Genomic DNA, 25118 nt, shown 5'->3' with positions numbered 1-25118 from the left:
TGTTTTCTTGCATCTGTTGGCTGTTAATGGTCACGCAGTGTGAACTGTGCTGCGAGAGTTTACATATTGGAGCCAAAGGACATTAAGGACAATTCAGATAGGTAGCACAGTTCTCACTGTGATGACTCAACCACGCACACTTAAAAAGAAAGGCATTGATGCAGAAGTGTTTGTGTTTTCCCTCTGATGATGGTGTGTGTGTGTGCGTGTGTGTGTGTGATGGCAGCCTTAGGGAGACTGGCAGCTCTGAACTTCACCAGAGGAAATGTGAGCCCGGGCACCTGTCCCTGTGCGATTACACCAAGTCCAACACTTTTACAGCCCCCCTCCTCCTAATGTACTTATTTTTAGAGCAGCTCCACCCTAAAACACACGTACATGATAGTAAGTACCGCCAGAGAGCAAAGCGTGATGACCGAAGTCAACTTAAGATGGTGACAGATGAGACTTTTCAGAAGTGGAAAAGTCTGCTGCCACGTCATCCGCACAACTGTCCTAAAACATAATGTGGTTTCAGTCTAATGAAATACTTAAAGACCACATTGAAGATTGCATAAATGATGTCGCTCAGGTGCCAATATAAACTATGGGGGGGGGGGGGGGGGGGGGGGTGTAAAACTATTCTTATCAGGTGACCACGTCTCCCCAAACGGTCCTAGACAAGCTTGAAGCCACTGTAGTGACAAGGAATTAACAGATTATCATGTACACGGCATGGCAAGCAGGGGGAGGGCATGAGATGGGGCTCAGAGAGCCAATTTGTCAGCCCACCTTGTGTTTGTTTCTTATAAACCTATTTTTGATATCGATAAAGAGCTGAGGGATCAGCAGCCAGAACATTAAGTGCCCGACAACCCCCATAAGTCCATGTCCACTTTATAAACAGTTTATTGCTTTTCCTGGCTGTTCCTGTGCAACCTTAGAGATTCAAATGCAATGTAATGTTTTGAGTAGAGGATTTACAGTAATGGTTAAATTTACACTGGTTATAACGTATACTAGGGGTGTGCCAAAAATCGATTCTCATTGGAATCGCGATTCTCAGTATGATTCAGAATCGATTTTAAATGTCCCAAAATCGATTTTATTTCAATTGTTTTATACTGTCTTGCCCTTGTTTGTGTGTGCCTTTATTGGGAGCACTGTTCGAGTTGTACCCAATTTGACCACTTAGGGGCAGTGTGGTTCCGCTCGTTCTGATACGCTGTTAAGTTGCAGCCACATAGAAGCAAAAAGTCATGATCAAGTTATTCCAATAAAAGTTTTTTTTTTTTGGGGGGCAGTGTAGGATGTTGAGATGCTTCTCTGTATACATTCCTGAAGCTTTTTGTATGAATAGTCGTTCTTTTGAGTGATAAAAGTGCCACGAGTAGCGCGCTAATTAGCATTAGCGAGTCAGACTGGACTAGATCATGACAATTGTTTGCATATCTATAAAGTGAAGCAGAAATCATTGTCAATCAAATAATTTTTAATCTAAAATCGTTCTGAATCGATAATCAATTCTGAATCGAATCGCAGACCCAAAAATCGTAATCGAATCGTGAGACAGTCAAAGATTCCCAGCCCTAATGTATACACAGTATATGCAAATTTATCTTCCTTCTGCATTCGGCAAACAAGTGAAAGCACTTTGTTTTGGCAACTGGGGGTTCAGAATCTTGCTCAAGGACACAGCGACATGATCACAAGGAAGGATTAAACCCACTACCTCTGGGTTGGTTGACAACCACTCTACCACTGAGCCATGCCGTTAGTTATCGTCTCCAACTCGTTCAGAGGTGTGAATATGAGTGTAAATGGTTGACTGGCGACCTGTCCAAAGTCAGCTGGGATAGACTCCAGCTCACCGGCCACCCATGCGTGGTAGAAAAGAGGAGATGGATGCACTGAGCGAGGCCATCAAGGCTAATTGTAAGATATACAGAGGGCCCTTTGCATTGCAAGGGTTCGTGAATGTCAAGTTGAAAGCACCGCCTCGCCTTTTCCATGCTTGCCAGATGGCTTTCGTATGTATGGGGTTACCCTTCTCACATGTTGGACTTCCGCATTATTTATCGCGGCGGGATAAAGGACATTTGTGAGTGGCACCGTTTTGGAAGTGGTCTTAGGGCGGGCCTTTGGGGAAGGGCAGCTGGTCAGATTCTCGCGTGGCATTTGAATGAGGGCAAGATGAGACCTGTCATCTATATATCATAGGGGGAAAAAGGGGAGCGAGACTGTAATAAAAGTGAGGAGCTAGAAATGGAGACTTGTAGTGTGAACCAGAAAAAGAGATCCGTCAGTCAATGAAATGTTAAGTCACTGCAGTGGCGGTCCCCTAAACCACGTTTTCACCAAATTCCACTTTGGTTGGATTTGGATTGGGTGTCCCTTATCACTCTTGGAATAGTAGACATTACAGCAAGGAGAAAGTGCGTAATGAATTTAACAAACAAGAAGCTTTTTTTTTATTTATTATTATTTTTTTTTTATATACGTACAAGTGACAATTCTCTCGACCAATCAGTGGAGAGCTGCATGCCTCGCTCCACCCTACACAAGGGAACTGTACCGTATTGCTGCTGCTGGTATGCCAAAGAAAGCGTGCTGAAAACTGAACATACTGTACATGTTGTTGGTCATTGTTTTGGAACCTTTACATTTGTGTTAATTGTATCCACCATTTTTAAATTTAGTCTCAGTTTTAGTCCAGTTTCAATCCCGCTTGATATAATTTTTTTATCATAGTTAGTCAACCTCATCCCGTTTTTATTTAGTCCGTTTTTAGTCGACTATAAATCTAGCATTTTATTCTTGATTTTAGTCCAAGAAAACATAATTTTATTCGTCTGGTTTTAGTAACAAAAACTCTCTACGTTTTAGTCTAGTTTTAGTCAGGAGAATCATTTCGGTTCTAAAACTATTTCACATAAAGTTTTCTCTCATCTTTTTGAGAACTTCACACACAATTACAAGCCAATATATCAACAAGTGGCTACTATGGCTCCATGCTATGAGCTAGTAAGTTAGCCAGCATTAGTTAGCGCTTGGATTAACATTATTGTTGGATTAATGTTATGACATTGTTAATATTTAGGTAAGCTGTCACGAAAATGGATGGATGGATGTTTGGTGAATTATCTAATGGCTGACATGCGGGCTGCTCGTCAGCTAGCGTTAGCGGATGCCTTTTTAAATGAGCGTACGTAGCATTTTTGTTATATTCAGCTACCGGTCTGAATTTTAGTAAAATATTGTCACACGCTTGAGGCACAACTGCTAGTTTGCTGCGCGAACCCACCACCTGGTGAATTCAGCGACCTGTCTGTGTTGTTGCCAAAACTCACGATCGATGATTAATCGACCTCAAGCTGTACTACTAATGTCGATTATAGCAATGAAAGTGAGTGGATCTGCTTGGTATAAATGAAAAAAAAAAAATCGGGATTAAAACAACAAAACGTATCCCTGCCCTCAATCAAAAGACCTTTTCTTCACCCTCATTAAGAGCAGTCAAGAGATGCCCGGGGAGTTGGAGAGCCCAGAGTGTGTGCTGAGCTGGAGGTTGGCATGGCGACGGTGACAGGCAGATGACCCACTACCAAAACTATGGCATTCTAAATCGAATTCCCAGCAAGCGCCGCTGTCGGCCACTGGCTGGCCCGACACCCTCCCTCTCCGCCCTCCCCTCTCCTTAGCGCCCGTAGCCCTGTCCTAACAGATTGTCGCACGCTTTTGAAGTGCCACGGGAATAGGATTTGAGCTGCCTCTGCTAAATTGTTGCACAGCCGGCCCCGGCGTGATCTAATCAGCCAATTGTATGCCGCTGATTGTAATTGGATGAATTCCCTCGCAGGCCGTAAGGCGGAAGGTGGCGCTTCGGCGAGGGTGGCCGGGCCTCGGGGATGAAGACAAATAAAGGAATTACACGAGGCCCAGATGAAGACGAACGGGGGGCGATGAAGAGATGAGGAGGCTGAGCAGTGTCTCAATGGCCTATTAGGAGGCAACGGGGTGGGGGGTGGGGGTGGGGGTGGGGGTGAGGGTAGAGCAGGCCAGCTGTCAAAGTGACAACGCAACTCGGGTCAACGCACCAAAATTGGATTACACTCGTCAACTCCGACATGAACTATTTGGTGCATCTGCATGCACTTAGGGCTGAAATTGACCTTAAGAAAGCTCATTTTTAACATTTACAGTTTACAAATGTGGCATTCAATCTGTTTTGGTTCATGTGACTCGGACCATTTTCTCCCATAAAAGCAGCAGATTATTTTAAGCACCAATATCTGAAATGGGAACGGCTCAGGTGGCAGATCAGTTACCTTCTCTTCAGCCCTTCGTCCATGTCGAAGTGCTTTATCTATCGTCAGATATTTGCTGAAAAACTCATTTATTTCATGTATTTTTGTGCTGGGGGAGTGCTAAATCTCTGGCTAATTGGAAAGTAGTAATTGTAGTCAAAGAAGCATTGATAACTAAATGTTGTAAGATCACTTTGAAATTATATTAGATGAATATAAATTGTTTTTGGGATCATACTTTTTGGCATATTTATGGTATATAGGCAACATTTTTGGTGGCTGGTGTCCATCACTCACATTTACCGAAGTGTAAAATAGCCATTAGTGGTGGAGATCTGTAGAAACATTTCTGTTGGTTTCTCACGTGCTTTTATAGTCAAAATTGCACCATCAACGGGTCCAAAGTGTCGTTCCAAGTTTATCCAAGCTCGGAAGAGGTGGAACTCACAAGGAGACACACGCAGCATCTTTGGAATCTTGAGGCTGCTTTGGCAGCCTTATCCAAGGTCAACCGGGATCGGCACTTTGGATGCCTCGTGGCTTTGCAGAGAATCACTCTCAAGCTTTGACTGAGCTGTAAGATTCTTTGTCAAACCGACTCGCACCGCTCGGTGGAAGTCACCGGGAAGTCCTGTTCTCGGAAGACTTTCTACAAGATGTTTTTTCTTTTCTTTTCATATATCCAGAGGAACATGTGAGCCAGTAGGTCATTCAATGTGTTTGATAACTTGAGATCAGGTTCTTCCTCAGCAAACCCTGAATTAAGGCGTCAAATTTGAGTCGAATCTTTTGTTTCTTCCCTGAAGGCGGACCTGAGTGTGAACCTGCAAGATGACAGCAGCTTCTTCTACGGTGTTTCTAGCCAGTACGAGAGCTCCGAGAACATGATCATCACCTCGTCCACCAAAGTCTGTTCCTTTGGCAAACAGGTGGTGGAGAAAGTGGAGGTAAGTGGAAGTCAAAAGTGCAAATTGGTGAGGAGTGTTAAAAACAAGGCCTAATAAGTGCCGGTTTTATTGACCGTGTAGAAACGTGCACACAGAATTTGGAGTTTCACATCATAAAACGTGCAACTGTACATACTTAATCAGTGACGTGATCAGTGGTTCCCTGAGACACGACCTGACTTAAGAGTTTTTCAGCAAACAAAGTACAAACCACTGTGTAAGCACAAAGTTGAGATCCGAGCACTTGCATGGTGGCATTTAGCTCAACTTACTTCACAACAAGCAGCAGTTTGACAGATCGTGAACAATTCTTCAAAAAAAAGAGCCTTCAAGCCACTCCCAGTTGAAGAAACTTTACTGTCATACTAAACAGAAAGCAGAAAATTGCAAGCCATATATGTATGTTCATATTATCATATATCGTACATAAGTCAATGGCGTAGCTATATGCCTTAGGAAAGTCCACTTAGCTTAATGCTAGCATAAAAAAATGCAATAGAGTATGGTAGTAAAATGTCACAGATGGGCTAACAAATAGCATGGAGTGCATTTTGTCACGAAGACAGAAAATATTCAATACTCACACATGTACACATGTACTTGACCACCGGGGGCAGTATAATACACACATGCACACACACAAATGAAGAAGAGTTTCACAACTAATGGAAGTGATGCTATAATGAAGGACAATAACTAATACCATATTACTGACGCCTGTAGCGTCACTTCCATTAGTTGTGAATCTCTTCTTCATTTGTGTGTGTGCATGTCTGCGTTATACTGCCCCCGGTGGTCAAGTCACACTCACCAGAAGCACCCCAATTAATTAATAATGACACACACATGTTTAATTCTATTTAAATATATTATTACTATTTGTTCTTCTAGAGTACGATCTCAGAAAGTGCTATTTTCCTAATCTAAAAACAAATTTTTTTGGGGGTGATGATTTCAGATAGGAGTTTTGAGTTATGAGCGTGGTCACAGAAACTTTTTTTCATTTAACTATGCCAAAATAATGTCTTGTCTCATAGTAAAATTTGACCCTTATAACTAATCGGTTATATGTCCATATTTCTTTTGAGGAAAATGTATTTGAAATGAGAACCAAAGAAGTCTCCTGGAGCAGTTTGTGTTTAATTTCAAGCGTCCCGTGTAATTCCACGACTGAGCTTCTTATATCCCGACGTGAGAGCCAACAAATTCTGCATGGGCAAGTGTTAAATCAATCCTGTTGTTTGCAGCCAAAGCGCAGTGGCTTGTGCAATGCGCTTAAAGGGTGTTTCTTTCCACCGGGGGACAATAGGCACTTGTCCCGGCGTATTCCAGTTTCATTCTGGCAGGAAGTTCTGGAGATAAAGGATGTGAAAACATGGAGCGGTTGCTACTACTTTCATATTCTGACAAATCTTGAATCATTCCAAGAGAGTGAGTGCGAGTGATGTAAGAATTTGTGGCGGATTCCAGTCAACAAGCACTGATCTGTGGTCAGGATGTTGATGTGAGGAAAGGAGAGAAAAAAAAAATCCCCTTGATGACTCGCGCTCACATTTCCCGTTAAACGGACACGACGGAGGCCCTCCCCCACCTGGTCCTGATGGATTATACAATATACAATATACTGTAAACACACACACACGCATGCACAGCCTTCGGGTTGAGGTCTTAGTCCGCCTCTTGATGACACTGAATGGCATCATGATTTGATTAGTCCTGTCACGAGAATTATGGTTATTGTCACGTCCGGCATTACATACATTATATTGCATTACATTTATTACACTTCACCACATAGACGGACGCTCGGACATGTCAATGTGTCTGTTCTCTTTTACTGCGAAATATATCTCTTCTGTATTCACCTTTTAAATTGCTGAATCTATTCTCACATGTGATTCACGTGACATGTTTGTTTGTTTGTTTCTCTGGCTCAGACCGAGTACGCCCGCTTCGAGAACGGCCGCTACATGTTCCGTATCCACCGCTCGCCGCTGTGCGAATACATGATCAACTTCATCCACAAGCTCAAACACCTGCCCGAAAAGTACATGATGAACAGCGTCCTGGAGAACTTCACTGTCCTACAGGTACACACTTTTCGTTTTGGATTTAGTTTTATTATAATAATTCTTCAATATGTATTGTGTTGCACTTAGGGGTGTTAGGCGATTATTATTATTTTTTATCATAATTAATCGCACGACTTCAATAGTTGACTAACGATTAATTGCAAATTTCATAGCTGTTCTAAATGTACAATAAAATATTTTTTTCTAAGTTTTCATACTCTTAACATAAAAGTTGGGGGGGAATGTTAAACTAAAATAAATATGGCTGCATCTTTTCGTCATTGATACAATAATTTCACAATAATTCATCAAATTGAGTTAAAATTAAAAAGATGTACTGTACTGTAAAAAATGAATGTGATATTGATTTGTGTTGAGGTCTTTTTTCTGCCACTAGTTGGGATAATTGCATTTGTCACATTGGTGACAGCTCAGTGAATTTTTCTTTTCATATTAAAAGCTATCTAATGTTTTACATGAAGTAACTTGTGAAATTCGGCACATTTTTTAAATTATAAAATACAACTTGAGCCCAGTCTCCACAAATATATGCATCATTATTAAATTTCTTACTGCTAAATTTTGACGTGGATGTGTCTGCTGCGTTGCGATGAATTCCCCCCAGTACAGGCTTTCCAAGTAAGGGGCAGTCGTTAACTCATTCAAACCCAAAAACGTGTAAATATGTTTTTTATTACTTTATCCTTCACTCCCAAAAACGTATTTAAACATGTTTTTTTTAAATATATATTTTTATGCTAGAAGAGTTATTACGTAAAACGACCAGCAGGATCGGCCAGGGCCATGTTGCAACAAGCTCTTTTTGCCAGTGTTTTAAACAGGTTTTTGAATGCTGAAACTTAGCTATATTCTAATGCTAACTGCGGCAAAAAGGGAACGGATACAAATGTGCTTTTCTTCCTGATGAAAGAAGAGACTCGAATATTTCTTTTGATAGCTTCCATGTTTTTACAGCAATAGAACACAATTCTGTGGGCCTCGCAAAATCAGTCAAAATCCAGTAAAAAGGGAGCAAAGGGGATTACTTCAGTGAAAATGGCTGCGAGTGAAGGAGTTAATCGTGCGTAAAAAAAAATAGTGGCGTTAAAGGAACTTTAAATCAACTCAAAATGAACGCATTCATTTTGCCACATCGAGTGGCACTAAAGCTCCATAAAGCATGGCCCAGAGCCCGGATTTGCACCCTCAACACTACAACTGTGACGTCGATGTGGTAGCCACTAACCACTGCTACCTCATCAGAAAATGTTAGCCAAATTCATAATTGTATGACTGCGCTAAGCTCCCGTTGTTTACAGACCGGAGACAACCAAATAAAGCCACTAAGTTCAATCCATGGCTGCTTTTAGCGGACTTTATTAGCTCTTTTCCCACAATTTACGCTGGCACCATAAATCGCATTTAGCGGGACATAATCTGCAATGCAACAATTATGCGCCGTGCAATTTGATTTGTTAGTGCTGTGAAGTGACCCAAGTACTCACTTTTGCTGATGGTTGCATGGCAAGAGGTCACGGCTAACTAACGGCTGGTTATTGGTTGATGCTGAGGGGACAGACTCTGATTACACGGTCTTGGACTTAAGTTCTTGGAGGTCTAGCGGGAGGGGGGGGGGACTCAAGATGGTGGACTGCAGCTTTCAAAGACACTGGAGTCTGCATTCCTCCCGGCAGAGGGACAAAGGCCATATTGAGCCCACGCGGCCGACTACATGACAGCGTGTCATCGGGCCTCTCAATGGACTGATTGACTTCCTATTGACTGTGAAAGACGCACACATCCAGTCTGTGCGCAGCGCATCAGCATGCAACAAGCTGCGTATTCAAGCCTCAGACAATTGTGCTTAGTGGACTAACAAAGTGTGGGCTTGTTTTGTTGCTGCAGTGTCAGGAGTATACGCTCCATGTTACGGGGGCCTTTTTGGTCCTTTAGGGCCACCATAGTTAGCATCACTTAAGCCTCCGAGGTACAGTACACGCAAAACGCATTGCAGTGTGTGGCTATGATCAAGATGTGGATATATCTGTTAAAATTGTTGGGCACGTATTTTGTATAGACCCTCTTTTCTACTCCATGAAATTGTGACTTGAACCCCAAATTCTCCATCCCATTATTATAATTTTTTTGTAATTGTGTATATTTTGTTTTTGGACATTTTGACCCTCAGATGGAGCCAGCCCTCGTTTTTCTACCACATATTTTTCCTTCTTTTGAAATGTTGCCCCCATTGTGACTTATTGATATTCATGTTGTTTTATCAACCTTATTCAGCCTTTTAAAATGTTGTGCCCTCTCAAATGAACGGGAAACAGACTCCATTTTATTTCTTGTACTACTTCTTTTTTTTTTAAGGGAAGTCATCCAAAAATAAAAAACTGACAATAATAGGCTAAATATGGCATTCTGGTTAATATTGCGTTAGTGGAATATGAGTTAAGCAGCGAAATCCAGCCATTTTTATCCATCTCAGGGGGGGGCGGCCATTTTGTCACTTGCTGTCGAATAAAGATGACATTACAGTTGCTCAGGTAACAACCAATCACAGCACAGCTTCAGAAAACAGGTGACCTCTGATTGGTTGTTGCCTGAGCCTTGAGCAACTGTGACGTCATCTTCAGTCGACAGCAAGTGACAAAATGGCCGCTCCCTGAGATGGACAAAAACGGCTGGCTTTAGCTCCATAACTCATATTCCAAAAATGTAATATCAGAATGTCATGTTCAGACTAGTGAAGTCACATATAACATATTATTTTTAAGAAATGTTGAAGGTTGACAAAAATATATTTTTTAAATGTACTCTATAATATTGTACTTTCCGATAACCCACAACTAAAGACATGAAATTAAATAGAATGTAAAAAGTGAAAAAGTGTTGCCCCTTTTTGTTGTTCACGTCAAGTCACTTCAACGGACTTTGTGCAGCTCCTTCTGGCCACTTGGGGGCAGTATAAAACAGACCTATGGATATACTGTACATGGAGACAGTCTCATCTCCTCAGAATGGCAGTACTAAGTAGTAATTATTTGCAGAGGATAAAGAATATATGCCTGTGAGTATTGTCATATTATCCATCTGCAATACATACGTTGCTCCACTTTTTTAAGTTCCAAGTATATGTTGGTTTATAGGGTTATATCGTTGCAACCCCTATGCTATTCATTAGCCTGTCTGTGGTATTTGCTCATTATGTGTTAGCATTAAGCTAGTGGACTTTCGTAAGACATGGTTAGGTTAAACACACTCAAAATCTTCTTTACTTTATGTTTTGTTACTTTACTAACACCTTGATGCTTAACCTGTTGTTGACTATCTGCTAATATGCTGCTTGTTAGAAAGTCGGGTCACTCCTATGGATCAATTTGAGCATATTTATTAAATTGAATCAAAGAATGTTTAAATGTTAGGCTCCTTCTTGTTACTCTCCCGCACAGGTGGTGTCCAACAGGGACACCCTGGAGACGCTGCTGTGCGTGGCCTATGTCTTTGAGGTGTCCACCAGCGAGCACGGCGCCCAGCATCACATCTACCGGCTGGTCAAGGACTGACGGGACAACGGCGGCACCGCTCCTCCGCACAAAGACGCGTGCGCGCTCCTCGGCGACATTCAGGCTCGAGGAGTGCCCAACGTTTCCCAGGGACGACACTACTGAGGATGGTGAAGACCAGGAACCAGGCTGGGTGTGTTGACAGTGATGGGGAAAGGACCATGATGCACTGGGGTCTTCATACCAAAGCCTGCCCTCTAAAAAGCCCTGCATGAAAACGTCTTTTATTTTTTATTATGATTCTACTAGAGCTTGTTTTGCTTTGTGTCATGCATGTGCAGGAGTTTGGCTGACCTAGGGTGCCCCCTACTGACTGAAAGATGAATGGCACACACCTAACTGAAAATGTAGGCAAAAAAATTGCACTACCTCTTTTATTTTGTTTTATGTCCCAGTGCCAATCACGTGTGTGCTATTTTAATAATGAAAGTGTAAAACCTGCCATACGTACGAAGATACGAGGGAGGCGAAAGACATGATCAATTGTATTCATTTTGTGTTTGCGTGTTTGCTGTTTTAATGTCTCCTGTGTTGTCTTAAAGCAAAAAGGCACATAATGATGATAATAATAGTGATCGTGATAACACTGCTACCTTGAAGCACAGCACAGTTGGATCTTCATGTGGATAGGTTGTTGACTGTCATATTATTTGCCCTGAAGTGTCAGATGAAAATATAAGTGTTTTTACAACAAAAAAAATACCATTGGTGGGTGCTTTTTATGTGGACTGTAACTGTAAAGTGTGAGCATTGGGCGGGATCCACATATCTCTAAAACCAGAACCTTTCAGGAAACCCCCCAAAACGCTAATGTTGTTCCATGTTAATGTTGCATCGTCAAAGAGCGGCAGCCATTTTATTTAAAAAAATATTATTTTTAAAATAAAATAAAAAATAATAATAATAAACTTAAAATAATTTAAAAAAAACGTAGGCACACTTGAACTTGATTTGAATCCAAGAAGAGCAACCATTAATTTATAAAACAAGACGACGAGAGAAATGTCAGTCATGAAGACACAAATAAATCATTCTTTTTATTTTTGTTTCAGGCAATAACAAAGCTCACAGTTAAGTGTCAGGTTCCACAAGGAGGAAAAAAACAACAACAAAAAGAGAATCTCACATTCAAAATTTCAAGCTACCGGTACTTAACCTTAAGACTCAATAATAAACAAGTAACCAGAGAGCAATGAATATTAAATAAGCAAAGGAAAAAAATAATTGAGAATATAAATGATTCAGCATGGTGGCATTACTATAAGAAACAATAAGTGTTATTATTTTAAACAACACAAATACACAAATGTGGGAAGTAAACAATACTAGCACTGGTAATAAACAATATACCAGCAATGGTAAAGAAGAAACAATCACATATTTACATATAATTCATCTAAATTGAAGGAAATGAAACAAAATAACGTTTGACTGTCAAATATACAGCGTGTATGTTGTAGGCAGGGTTATATAATACTTTCAGATTTTTCATTTGTTAAGTTTTCATTTTGTTGACTTTTGTCATTTAAATGCAGTTTTCATTAGCTTTCAGAGTACGTTTGTTCATTTTTATTAGTTTTAGTTTATATATATATATATATATATATGTATATATTTGGAGTAGTTGTCAAATACAAGATAAATAATAAAAGGTCACTGTGTAATAAAGTCAAAACAAACCTTCCTTAATGTGTACTTTTAAGGAAGCATTTATTTTTACTAGTTTATGTAAAATAACCTTATGTGTAAGTCTTCCAAACAATTGCGCATGTGGACTTTTATTTTATTTCATTAAATGTATGAATGTCCATAGATACTTATGAGCACAGTCGATACCCAATCGAAACTTGTTAAGAGAGTGGCAGCCATTTTATTTGTAACATTGCGTCGGCAAAGCGCACAAACCATTTTCCACATTTTTGCTTGCCGTTGAAGATTCGAATATCACACAACTGTACGATGCTGTATAAATGACGTCGATTGAGTAAAAAAAAAAAATTACAAGCTTTTTTTTTTTTTTTACAGGTACAAATCACGACTTCTCAGATTCAAATCTGTACTTTTTTCTACAGGTACAACATTTTTTTTTTTTTTTTACTACAATTACAATTTTTTTTTTTTACAGGTACAAGTTACTTTTGCACCATATTTACCCCCATATGATCTATCCCAATTTGGAAAAGGGTCCACATTGAGGCACGTGTGTGCGTGACTTCGCGTCTGAGTGTGTGCCCGATTTTGTGTCGTGTATAAAGCGCCCCCCCCCCCCCCCCCCCCCTCTCGCTTACGAGCCTCTGATTTCCCAATTACGCGAGAGCACCATGAACGTCGCTCGCGGCTTGCTGACGCTTTTGCTTGTGGCGTGCCGGGCCGCATCGCGCTGCTCGCCCACTTCTTACTACAAAAACTGCTGGATTCGGAACTTCCCGGGAATCGCGGTGGACACGGAGGAGTCCGAGAGGCGAGGGGCGCGGCTGCTGAGGACTTACCGGGAAGAGAGCGCGCTGAGATGCGGTCGCGGTTGCTGCCTGGCGGCCAATGGTGGGTTTGCGGCCGGCCGGCCGGCCGTGCTGCGTTCAGGCGCATTGTCATACTTGGTGATCAAAAGTTGTTGTCTTTTCTTCAGCGTCCTGCAATGTGGCGGTCTTTCATTATGACGCCACGCAAGACAACTGTTGCCACGTGCACTGTCCAACTTTGGAGAGCTGCATCATCGGTTACAACAACGATGCTGTTCTCTACAACGTCACCAAGGGTAAGCGTATTCAAAACAAAACAAAACAAAACCTAGCTAAATTCAGACTGCAAAATGTCTCCGAAATGAAAGGACGACCGAAATTTAAATCCATTGAAAAACATGTAACTCGAAATATTTCTTTAATCCAAAACTTTTAACAAATGAAGTAGCCTATGCATGCTTTTATTTCAGTGTTATGTAAAATGTTGACATATCCGTTTAATTGGGGCAGTGACAATAAACAATCTGGATATACTGTAGCCTATTATTATTATTATTATTTTTTAATGTTTTTTATTCGGGAGCAATGCCACATTTTTGGAGACATTTTTAATGGGAAAATATGTCAAGTAACAGATGCATCATTAGCAAAATTTAGAACTACCTAAGTGCTTTCTATTTTACAGTGATTATTATTTTAACTCATTCACTGCCATTGACGGCTATAGACGTCAAAAATTATTTTGAACTATTTCTATTAGTTTAACATATTTTCCACTTTTATTAACGAATATGAAAACCTAGATTTTTTTATTGTACATTTAAAACAGATATTACATTTGTGATTCATCGTGAGTCTATTGAAGTAATGCGATTAATTACGAATCAAAATTTTAATCGCCTGATGCCTATTTAAAAATAAAATAAAAATAAAAGATTGCTAAAAATTAGGGGCGTCAGGCGATTACAATTTTTAATCGTAATCAATCGCATGACTTCACTAGTTAACTCACAATTAATCACAAATTTTATATCTGTTCTAAATGTACAATATTTTTTCTAGGTTTTCATACTTTTGAAAACCTAGAAAAAAATGTATTGTACATTGAAGTCATGCGATTAATTACAATTAAAAAAAATTATCGTTAATTTTTGAATATTTAATTTTTTGTTTAATTACTGAATTATTTAAACTCAAGATTAATCATAAATTGTATATTTGTTCTAAATGTACAAGACATTTTTTTCCTAGGTTTTCATACTCTTGTTAACAAAAGTGGGAAAATGTTAAACTATTAGAAATAGTTCAAATGAATTTTTGACGTCTATAGCCGTCAATGGCAGTGCATGAGTTAAGATACGCATGCTTTTCATTGGTCAGCATTAATATACAGAATTTTGAGATATTTGTTTTTACTGTATAGTGACATACAAAATCTAGACCTGCTTCAAATTTGGAGATGCATTTTTCTAAAATGCATCCATTTTGAGTATAGTAAACCAGTCGTCCATTAGCAGTCTATCAAACATGTAGAACTGGGAGGGAAAAAAGTGTAGCGAAAAGAGCTAAAAGTGGCGAATGGCTTGTTCAGGTGTGGATCCTGACCTGTTGGTGTTTGGCAAACAGCTGACGTCCAACATCCGCGTTGGTCGCGTTAACGCCTCCGAGCTCCTTCCCTTGGACAAGCGACAATTCTTCCATCCGCCGCCACCGTTCGCCACCGTGAAAACGACCACTGCCGGCACCCCGAAGACCACCGGGAAAACATCAACAGTCACCCCGGAACCTCTTTCGTCATCCATCGCCACGTTCCAGACACGCCTACCGCCTCCGTCCACCAACTTGGCCCCGACACCTCCTACTTTCATCTCCACGATCACCGCCACTCATCCGTTGACCTCCTCCGACGGTCCGATATCGCGAGATGCCAACGGTTCAAGTTCGCAAATGTCTGTTAAAGAGCAAGAAACGAATCGGAGTACCCAAACATGGGTTCAAGACAAAGACGCCCAGACGGCATTTCAAGACCCAGAAACCGACCAACCAAGGACCCAATCGTCATTTAAAGAGCGAGACACGAACAAACCCAAGACCCAGACGTCAGCCGAAGAGCGAGGTTCAACTCCGGGTGGCGGGGGGAGCTTGGCGGATTCGGGACCCGAGTACCAAGGCCTGCCGGTGGTGCTGGTCACCTGCGTGGCGGTATTACTGGGCTGCTTCGTCTGGCTGGTTGCAAGCTGGCGGACCAAGAGGAGGAGGAGGAGGAGGATGGAACGCTACCGTACGTCCGGGCGAAGCGGGACCATGCGTCTGATCAAGTACGATCTGGTCCGAGACGGAGACGACAACTGACTGAAGGTTTTGACGTGGGTGCTGATCTTGAATTTGAAAACAAAACAAAACTGTAGGTGGAGGCTGATGTCTGTGGATCTCACTCTGCTTCGTCTGTCCTTCCTTCCTTCCTTTCCTCCTCAGTCTCTCCTTTGGTCTCCCTAATTTGTTGGAATTTAGATGTTTCTGGGGTTGGTGAAAGACTCTGGTTGGTAACCCGGTGGGTAGTAGGTGATGTCGGGCCGCTGCTGGATTTCACTTTCCTTTCTTTGATCCTTCCTCGGGTCTCCTGACAACCTCACGACTCTAGCTGGATTCTGAAGTGTTCGGTTGAGGTGAACGGTACGGGATTTTTAATAGGTTTTAGGTGAAGTCATGAGTACACACTCACACATACTCACCCATATATAAAAAAAAAAGAGATAGCAATGATGATATGTCAAATCGGTAAAATGATCGAATGAACAATACTGAGCTCTTAAGGAAAAAAATAAACAGTGTAGAAATTACAAAATGCTATTGTTTTTTTACATTAAAATTTTATTAACATATTTTTTCCTATTTTAAGTTCACGCTGAATTTAGGTTTTTGAACACGATTTTCTTCAAATAAGACTTTATTTTGGTAAAAGACAACAAAAGCACATAAACACATCAGATGCTGTTGGCGATGCTGCCAACAAAGTTCTGCATTCGAAACGCGTTTCCCGCATTGTGTCAAATCTTGAGCACTTTCTTGACGGCCTCTTTGTACTGCAGCATGGCGCCCTCGCTGTCGCCTTGATTCTTCAGCCTGCTGACCGAGTCCTTGTACTCTTGCATCTCGCTTCTTCCCAGCAGACGCTGGCGTTCGTCCTCGCTGTCGGCCGCCTGACGCAGCGGCAGCAGCGTGTCCAGGACGTTTTTCTGGGACGAGCTGCCCTCCCACAAAAACTCCTCCCTGTCTGCTACCGTCTCCTCGGCTTCCCACGCCTCCGTTTTCTGAAGAAAGCAAATGTTATTAGGAGCCGTTTAGGGCCGGGGGGGGGGGGGGGGGGGGGGGGGGGGGGCTGAGTAAGTCTGATCAGTCGACTTAAAATATAGGTCGACTAAAAATCTTAGCGTGGCCGTCCATGTTTCTACTTGGACATTTTTTTGCAGACGCACGCAGTGGACAGGATGTTATTGAGCTCATTGTAGCTAACACGGAGCTCTAACTTGTTTACTCATGGACTAGTCTCGCCCGTAAGTGACTTTTAAGACACTACTACATGTATAATATAGACACAACGGATTTATGTGTGAACTAGATGGTGGTTAGTGTTTGTTTACCTTAAACGGTAAATCGCTAGTGCACCAATGCTCATCGCGATTGCTAAACGTTTAGCGTAGGCTAATTTTGTCGGCGTTTAATAATGCTCATGCGCAGAAGATAATTAGTAGTTATATCCCGTCGATTCAACTAATGCATGGTGGTTTGTGTTTGTTGACCTAAAATGTCATCGCTAGCGCGCTAATGGTAATCGCCGTTGCTAACAGTTTAGCATAGGGTAATTTTGCTGGTGTTTAACTCATTCACTGCCATTGATGGCTATAGACGCCAAAAAGTCATTTGAACTATTTCTATTAGTTTCACATCCCCACACACTTTTGTTAACAAGAGTATGAAAACCCAGGAAAAAAATGTCTTGTACATTTAGAACAAATATAAAATTTGTGATTAATCTTGAGTTTAAATAATTCAGTAATTAAACAAAAAATAAAATATTAAAAAATTAACGATATATTTTTTTTACTTCAATAGTTAACTTATGACTAATCCCATTTTATGTCTGTTCTAAATGTACAATACATTTTTTTCTAGGTTTTCATACTCTTGTTAACATATGTGGAAAAAAAATGTGAAACTAACAAACTAATACATTTTTTACGTCTGTAGCCGTCAATGGCATTGAATGAGTTAATAATGCTCACGCACAAAAAGATAATTAGTAGGTTTATCCAGTCGGTAGACGTAATGAGTTATGTGTGAACTAAATGGTGGTTCGTGTTTGTTTACCTAAAATGTCATCGCTAGCGTGCTAATGCTAATCGCTGTTGCTAACAGTTTAGCATAATTTTGTTGGTGTTTTAAATGCATATGTACACAAGATAAATAATGTTATATCCACTCAATTCAACTCGCGTTCATCATTGAAGGATTAAGATTTTTTTTTTTTTTAAAGCTGCATTTGACTATTTTAATACATTTGCAGTTTATTTTAAATAACTTTGTTTTTAAACTGTTATTTAGGTACAAACCTGATAAACTTTTAGGTGCAATGTATTTTAACTAAACTGTTTATTTCATCTTTTTTTAATATCTTGTAAGCCTTTCATTCCAATTAAGTGGTGCCTCCTCGAGGAAAGTCTGGATGCTGGATTTCAGAGTGATTTTTCTAAAGTGGAGCTCTACAGTCACCTGCGTTGTGGCGGCTAACAAAGCCCGCTCTTTGTGGGCTAGCGTTACAAAAACATCCCGACGCTCGCGCAAGGACTGTGCCGCTCATTGTTTGCGCTAAAAGGTCAAGCAGGCTGTTTTCTACTTCCCGCCAAGTGCATGATGGGGGAAAAAAACAAGATGCACAGGATGAGCGCGTCTTCTTTCTCAAAGGTTTGACTGTAATTTGCACTCACCCAGGACTCGTGGTAAAGAACGGTCAGCAGGTACATGGCGTAGTCGCGATTCTGTTGTCTCAGTGGACAGCTGAGGGGCCGCAAAGACGAGTGAGTTTTTTTCCTACTGAATGGCGTCGCCGAAAGGAGTGTGCGAGGCGTCACCTGTCCGTGGTGATGGTGAGGACGTCCGTGTGCTTGCGGTATCGCTCCCCGGCCAGTTTGAGCATTTTCTTCCTGGCGTGGTCGTCCAGGTTCAAACTGGAGAGCTTCACCTGCAAACCAGCAGCAAAAAAACAAACGCATTATTTTAGAACATTTGTCATTTTATGACAGAAGAAGAACAGCAGTTGGCTGGCCATTTAATTTAAGGCCGCAAGCTGTGTTTTCTTGACGACGCAGCCAGAGCGCCCCCTGGTGTATCCAAACGTGCATGACGACGGTCACAGCTGGAGATGAGCACGATCTTCAACTGTGTTCCGATTCAATTCTTATACTCCGTGTATTGCGCGGTGACCCAAGCGTGACCCCAACGCAGATCAGACTTGATGATAATGTCTTAATGTGCAGTACGACGCCCGTTACGTGAACGCTTGAAGACATCATCACGACATGATCTGTTTGCGACACTTTCTTTTGTTCATCATATTACTGTTCGATATCCTTCCTGACTAATCCTGGCGGATTCATGTTGCCAGTAATTCCTACCTTGCTGATAGAATCAAACGGTAAAAGTGTGGCTGCAGCAGTCAGGGATTCAAAAGACAACTAAACTGATTTCCCCCCCCCCCCCATTTATATCAAAACATAAATTGTCTTTCTAAATGTTAAATGCTGCATTATTATTAACACAGCACGGCTTTTGGTAGAACAAAGGGATTGACATTTTAATTTAATTTAATTTAACTACGGTGTTAAAATTAAATATGTAAAATCTTACTACCAATAACTAAGAAATTAAGTACAAATTATGATTTATTATAATTATCATAAATAAATGACAAAATAAAGCTCTGTAAATGTCAAATAACTCTTATTACTAAAAAAATCAAAAAACTTGTTTTAAAAAATCCTGCTCAGTCATTTTACTATGTCAGATATACATATTATGCAATATTATATATTATTATTTGTTTTATTATATTACTCCTTTTAATCAAACCATAAATAGATGCATAACCAAAAAACAAACAAATAAAATTAATAGACAGTATATAAAATCCCAATAATATATAATAACAGATAAGACAATGAAAATAGCAAAAATAACTCATGTCCAAATCATAATAAGTAAGACATAAAACAATAATGAAAATGTAAAATCCTACAAAAATAAGGAATAGACTGGTAATTCATGTAAATAGTGGTAAATAATTCAACAATATCTTTATTTTAAAATGAAATGACACACGTGCAAAATATAACAAAATATAACACCACCCCCCCCCCCCCATCAAACTCACTCTGAGATGAACGACTCGAGCTGCCGGGTTTCGTACGGAGAGGCCCGCCGACACGTAGTCGCTGCTCTCCACCTGAATGGGGAAGTGCCGCTCGCACTTGGCGTCCGTATCCAAAGCGGAAGGCCACTCGCTGCAGAAAGCTGACGACAACAAGTTGTACTCATCATTAGTAGGCATATTTTTTTGTCAGTTAAAAAAAAAGAAAAAAGCTTCACACTAACGTTTGAGAGCTTCGCAGTGTTTCCTGATAGCCGCTGGCGTCAAGTGGAGAAAGTTAGGAATCTGTTAGTGAAAACAAGGCAAAGCAGGCATGCCCAATTACTACTACTAATAAATATTAAAAAAACAAAACATACTACAAGTGTTTCTGAGCCTCATGTTAAGGTGGTTTGTTGATGTTGTATAATTGAAGTACTGACAAAATATGTTTGAGTCACATGGGTTCACAACTGTGTGCATGCTAAACGCATGGTCTAGTTGGATTTTTTTACACTTGAGCATTTCTGGTGTTTGGGCGTCGAACCTTGATCAGCTCCAGGTTGCCTCTCTTCTCTGGAGGGACCCCTCCTTTCACAGGGTAGCCCATCCTCACAGGTAGGGGCACACTGGTGGCTCTGAAGGGGGCCGCTGCCGAGTAGACGGCTGTCCAGTCCTGGTCCACTGCCATCTTTTCCGTCCTTGGCGGTCCCTCCTGAGAGGACAAGCAAACACACAAACAGGACAACATCTTCGTATTCTTCACAATGGTTTCATGAAAGAGCGTTTTAATTCAGATATCTAACTTACGTCTTTTCTGGGCCTTTTGGGGAAGGTTACTCTATTGCCTCTCTCAGGAAGAGCTGGCATTCAAGATAATAAGGGAACATTTAATTAATTAATAAATAAAAAACACACATACACACTATAACATTAACAACAGCTTTGGTCAATTTAAAATGGAGGACGAAGACTCGAGGAATGCATTAGTAAGACGTTACAAACCAATTGAATTTGTATTTTTTTGTGGCCAAAGACAAAAAATATATAATTTTAATTAAAAAAACATGTTAAAAACACATTTAAAGTATTGTGATGTGCTGAAATGTACTGCATTTTTTAAGTCCACATTTTATTGAGCGTAAATACAGCGCCTTGTTTATTACGTCATCTATGTGCGCCGAGGAAGACGTCTGCAATAACCCCTGAATTTAGCACATATTCAAGAACACGATGTTAATGCACGTGCTCTCTATTTCACTTACTAACCATCAAATCGAAAATGAAAGTCGGCTGAATAAAAAGGACTAAGCGCATGTTATTAGTGACCTCGCTACAGTGCAACACTTTAGCTTAGCACGAAGCTATTGTTCCGATTTCAGAGTGAACTACAGCAAAGACGCATGCAATTCTCACGTTTATTTCCACCAGAGTTTATAGGCAATGCCGTCGCATATGTCAGCCTGCCTGACAAATTCGGCAATCCAACGCCGACGACGTTTAATCGATTTAAGGACAGCAGCATCGTCTTGCTTGTGTGAGCAGCCATGTTTTCTCAGTGACTACGGATGCCGGCAAACGACAAACTTCTCTGATATCGAATGTGTGAAGTTACCACGAGTATTTATTAGTTTGTGTGTTTTGTTTTATTTGTGGTAATTCTACTTGCGAGAACGGCATTAAATAAGGAGAGGTATGCGAAAATTGCCAATGTAAAAGCGAATTGTTTGTTTGTTTATTTATTCATGTATTTATTTATTTATTTCGTGAGCTCGCGACCAGCTGCTGCCTTCTGGCATGAGGTGTTCACTTGCCCTCGTAAAGTGACCATGAAGTAAAGTATCCAAGTTTGACCTGTAGCCAAGTCACGTTTGATTCGCATACAAGTGACAAAATGCCATCGTGTACGGTCGATATTTATTATTTTACATTAAAAAAATTAAATAAACGCGCGAAGCATTTGTGTGGAAATGAAAATATCGAGTAGCATTGAACTCAGCATAACGTCCAGGATCGAGCTGTCAGTGATGCACTTCAAAGTCCCGCAAACGGATGTCGATTTAACACTTTTGCGTTCTTTGGGATTATTTTCACGTTTTGCCGAAATTGACCGTTTCCTTACAGGGTTTTTTTTTTTTTTACATATAACTCGTCGAGTCACAGTTCGATGTACTTTTCATCTGAATTTGCTTTTGCAAGCATAAATTGTTTCAGGACTGAGGATATATATATATTCATGATTTGATCTGTTGCCGGCGACGTCCACGCGTTTGAAGGTAAGCCAGTTGACCAAATGTATAACATTCATGCATACACTATGAGTAGATTTGAGGTGATTTAAGTATTTTAATAACGAATGTTCGACATTTGTGTTCTTTTGAATTCGGGTGTTCAAACTGCTAAGCAAACTAGCTTCAAGTAAAAACTACGAATCAACGAACATGGCATTTGAACAGGTGGTGTGTAAACTTTTTATATGCACCGCGCAGTTGTACGCTATAATATTATAAAAAACCTTCTTGATAATAATGACAATTTAGACGGAAAGTAACCTGTCAATGTGACACACTTGACCGTGTTCGAAACTCAATCTGCATGTTGACAGCAGCCCATGTGGTCCTTGTCATGGGTGCCTGTACAGCCGAGGACAGATGGGGACTTTTTTTGTCTTTCTTTTTTTCCATGACACCTTTTTTGAAATTGCTAGCATCAACACACACGTGGCTTTATACTCGTATCAGGTTCAATCTCTTTTCAGAAACACAAAACACTCATCTGCTGTTTTTGTCTGCATTTATGCACTCCTGTTCACATAGAAATGTCCTTATTTTTTATTTTTTTTCCAAAAAAAGATTGCATTAAGTTAATCAGAAATGTAAAAAGTGAAATCAGCGGTACCTTTGGAAAATGGCTAAAATGTTGGAGTGCTGTACATCTGTTTTACGTCTTTCCACCTTGACAGGTTTTGACCTCCATCAGGGACGATGTAACGTAACACTGTTTATTAGGGGTGTGCCAAAAAATCGATTCTCATAAGAATCGTGATTCTCATTTAGTACGATTTAGAATCGAATATCCCAAAATGGATTTTATTTAAATTATTTTATACTGTCTTCCCTTTGTTTGTGTCTGCCTTTATTGGGAGCGCTGTTCATGTTGTACCCGATTTGGCCACTTTTGGGCAGTGTGGTTCCACGCGGTCTGATACACTGTTACGTTGTAGCCACATTAGAGAGTAGAAGGAAAAAGTCACGATCAAGTTATTCCAATAAAAGTTTTTTTGTTTTTTTTTGCAGTGTGGAGCCGTTCTTTTGAAGTGTTAAATAATGTAATAACGCGATATATTGCCGAATCGATTTATTCTAACACCCCTATTTTAGACAAAATGACCCAAGTAAAGGATCTGACTAATATTTATTGTTGTTTTACCCTAAAAGACCCGTTTCTTGACTCAAAGTTGGGTCAAATTGACCCAAATGGAGGATCGGTCCATTTTTGACCCATAGTTGGGTTATTTTCGAGCCAACTGTTTTTAGAGTCATCCTTTTATGCACAAGTGCAGACTCATGCGCAGGTTTCCATTGACCATGTGTCCAAGCAGCCTCGTATAACGGAGGGCAGGGCTACCTTTCACTCACATCTCACATCACCTGTACCCACTCCAGGTATGGCCGCACATGCCGCCCCGCAGAGCGAGCGCTCATGACCTCCTCCAAGGGCTCCGCGCCTCTCGTGGACCCTCCGTCAGCTCCGAAGCTTGGAACCAACATGGGCGAGAGGCGGGCGCGCTCCTTCCACACGACGTGCCGCCTACAGCGGGACTACGGCAGCAGGCTGAGGGGCCCCTTCGCCCGATACAGCCCCAACGGCTACGCCGGCACCAGCCTCAGCCTCAACCTGGACCGGGAGACGGATGCTGACGACTCCGCACCCGCGGCCGGCGAGAGCGGGGCTCCCGCGCCCGACGCGGGCCGCTACTCTCCTATTTTACTGGAACTGGACCCCGCGGCGGTGAATAACGGATCAGGCGCCCCCCGCTGCCCGCCGGCCGAGGACCCGGCCCTGCAGATCGCGCACGGCCAGCTCCCCGCCGCCTCGGCGCCTCTGCCGCGTTCCAGCTGGCTGCATCGCCACCAAAAGGACTTCCAGCGGCCGTACGTGAAAACCAGCATGCAGGGTGATGTTTACAATTTCCTGGAGAGACCTGCTGGACTGAAATGTTTCCTCTACCACATCCTCGTGTAAGTACCACCGCCTGTGGACAAATGTCTACGTCAAGTGTTTTGCAACCTTGATTACACCGTAAAGTAGTGCTGTCACTAGTGAATATTTTTAGAATCGATTAATCGATCGATTATTCAGGCGATTAATCGACTAATCAGATTCATTTTAAATTAGCTTTCAAGTGTGTTACAAATGCACTTTTTTCCCTGATTAGTGTTTATTAACCAGTGATTGGTTTTTAGTTCATATCTGTATAGTGATTTAAAAAAAAAGTGGGGGGATTGATGTTATACTTTGTTACCGATTTGGTCATTGTTTTCTCAAGTAAAAACAGATGTTTGCGACTGTCTTATTTTTCATTAAACACAGAAGATAATCAGTATTTCATGAATGACTACAGAAATAAGTGAACAATTACTCAATATGCTGAAATCAGAGGATTGGGACAATTTTACATGAAAAAAATGGCTCGAAACGATTACTTGATTAATATAATAATTGTCGATCAACTTGATAATTGATTAGTTGTCGATTAATTTTGACAACTCTACTGTAAAGAAGTGACTAGAATTTACAGTGCATAACTGGCAAAAATGTTGCCAGATAATTATTGTAATATATCAATTACTGTAAAAATCTATTACAGCTCATTATTATGATTATTATTATTATTTGTAATTTTTTTTACTCTATGTAGTTACTGACTTACTGTATTATAATTGCTGCTTCTTTTTCCTTTTTATCTCCTTTTTTTTTTACTGTATATAAATTACAATTACTTAGAAAGCAGTAATTAGAATACAGTAACTATAATTGATATACTGTAAAAAAGTAAAAAAAACAAAAAAACATTTAGTATTAGAATTAGAATACACTAACTATAATAACACACTAAATTATTGTTACTGTAGTTACTGGTTTCGAAGTAACTAATTTATATACAGTAATAAATTGTAAAAAAATAAATAAAAAAAAATAAACAGTAAAATGACATATTATATTTTTACAGTAATTAACTGAGATTTTACAATCAAGCTTAAAAGCTTTTCTCCCATAGATGGACTGTGTAAGTGGACCGAATTTTGTGGCCCGTGTTTGTCATCTACAGTCCTTTTCTTGCTAATTACATTTAGCCCAGTATTAGGTTCTGGTTCCCAG

At 40.6% G+C, this 25118-nt stretch overlaps 4 protein-coding genes across 10 annotated transcripts in view; 3 read left to right on the top strand and 1 right to left on the bottom strand.

The window, feature by feature from the left end:
• Positions 1-11547, top strand: part of tead4 (TEA domain transcription factor 4) — a 36866-nt gene extending 25319 nt beyond the window's left edge. For all 3 annotated transcript variants that reach the window (XM_086073417.1, XM_086073418.1, XM_086073415.1), the window contains 3 exons: positions 5093-5233; positions 7171-7323; positions 10761-11547. In XM_086073417.1, coding sequence (XP_085929543.1) covers positions 5093-5233; positions 7171-7323; positions 10761-10874 — 408 coding nt within the window. In that variant the 3' untranslated portion in view covers positions 10875-11547. The remainder of the gene's footprint in view (positions 1-5092; positions 5234-7170; positions 7324-10760) is intronic.
• A 1648-nt stretch (positions 11548-13195) lies between these two features.
• Positions 13196-16196, top strand: mansc4 (MANSC domain containing 4). The gene is made up of 3 exons (XM_086074865.1): positions 13196-13415; positions 13501-13629; positions 14925-16196. Exons 1-3 carry the CDS (start codon positions 13196-13198, stop codon positions 15683-15685), a joined length of 1110 nt encoding a protein of 369 aa, XP_085930991.1. The 3' UTR covers positions 15686-16196.
• Positions 16197-16222: 26 nt separating this feature from the next.
• Positions 16223-21314, bottom strand: mrps35 (mitochondrial ribosomal protein S35). The gene is made up of 8 exons (XM_086074866.1): positions 21153-21314; positions 20547-20599; positions 20284-20451; positions 19982-20042; positions 19761-19900; positions 18463-18572; positions 18319-18388; positions 16223-16644 (listed from the first exon to the last, which is right to left on the bottom strand). The coding sequence occupies exons 1-8, from the start codon at positions 21283-21285 to the stop codon at positions 16381-16383; spliced, it is 999 nt and encodes a 332-aa protein (XP_085930992.1). The 5' UTR covers positions 21286-21314; the 3' UTR covers positions 16223-16380.
• Positions 21315-21795: 481 nt separating this feature from the next.
• Positions 21796-25118, top strand: part of kcnq1.2 (potassium voltage-gated channel, KQT-like subfamily, member 1.2) — a 160171-nt gene continuing 156848 nt past the window's right edge. For all 5 annotated transcript variants that reach the window (XR_015094677.1, XM_086074524.1, XM_086074523.1 and 2 more), the window contains exons 1-2: positions 21796-22012; positions 23402-23977. Coding sequence is in view for 4 of the 5 variants with exons in the window: in XM_086074524.1 (XP_085930650.1) it covers positions 23439-23977 (539 nt within the window). In the remaining variant the exon portion in view is untranslated. The remainder of the gene's footprint in view (positions 22013-23401; positions 23978-25118) is intronic.

This window comes from Leptonotus elevatus, chromosome 4 (assembly GCF_054856555.1).
Source record: "Leptonotus elevatus isolate MCC_2025b chromosome 4, RoL_Lele_1.0, whole genome shotgun sequence".
NCBI classification, from domain to species: Eukaryota; Metazoa; Chordata; class Actinopteri; order Syngnathiformes; family Syngnathidae; genus Leptonotus; species Leptonotus elevatus.
This window is presented reverse-complemented; position numbering and strand designations above follow the sequence as displayed.

Bases quoted from the DNA above. Each gene is read 5' to 3' on its own strand.
- mansc4 (XM_086074865.1), top strand. From the start codon at position 13,196: ATGAACGTCGCTCGCGGCTTGCTGACGCTTTTGCTTGTGGCGTGCCGG. The intron at 13,416-13,500 runs GTGGGTTTGCGG...TCTTTTCTTCAG, and splicing joins TTGCTGCCTGGCGGCCAATG to CGTCCTGCAATGTGGCGGTC. The intron at 13,630-14,924 runs GTAAGCGTATTC...TGGCTTGTTCAG, and splicing joins TCTCTACAACGTCACCAAGG to GTGTGGATCCTGACCTGTTG.
- mrps35 (XM_086074866.1), bottom strand. From the start codon at position 21,285: ATGGCTGCTCACACAAGCAAGACGATGCTGCTGTCCTTAAATCGATTA. The intron at 20,452-20,546 runs GTAAGTTAGATA...TTGTCCTCTCAG, and splicing joins CCAAAAGGCCCAGAAAAGAC to GAGGGACCGCCAAGGACGGA. The intron at 20,043-20,283 runs GTTCGACGCCCA...TTTCACTAACAG, and splicing joins GCAACCTGGAGCTGATCAAG to ATTCCTAACTTTCTCCACTT.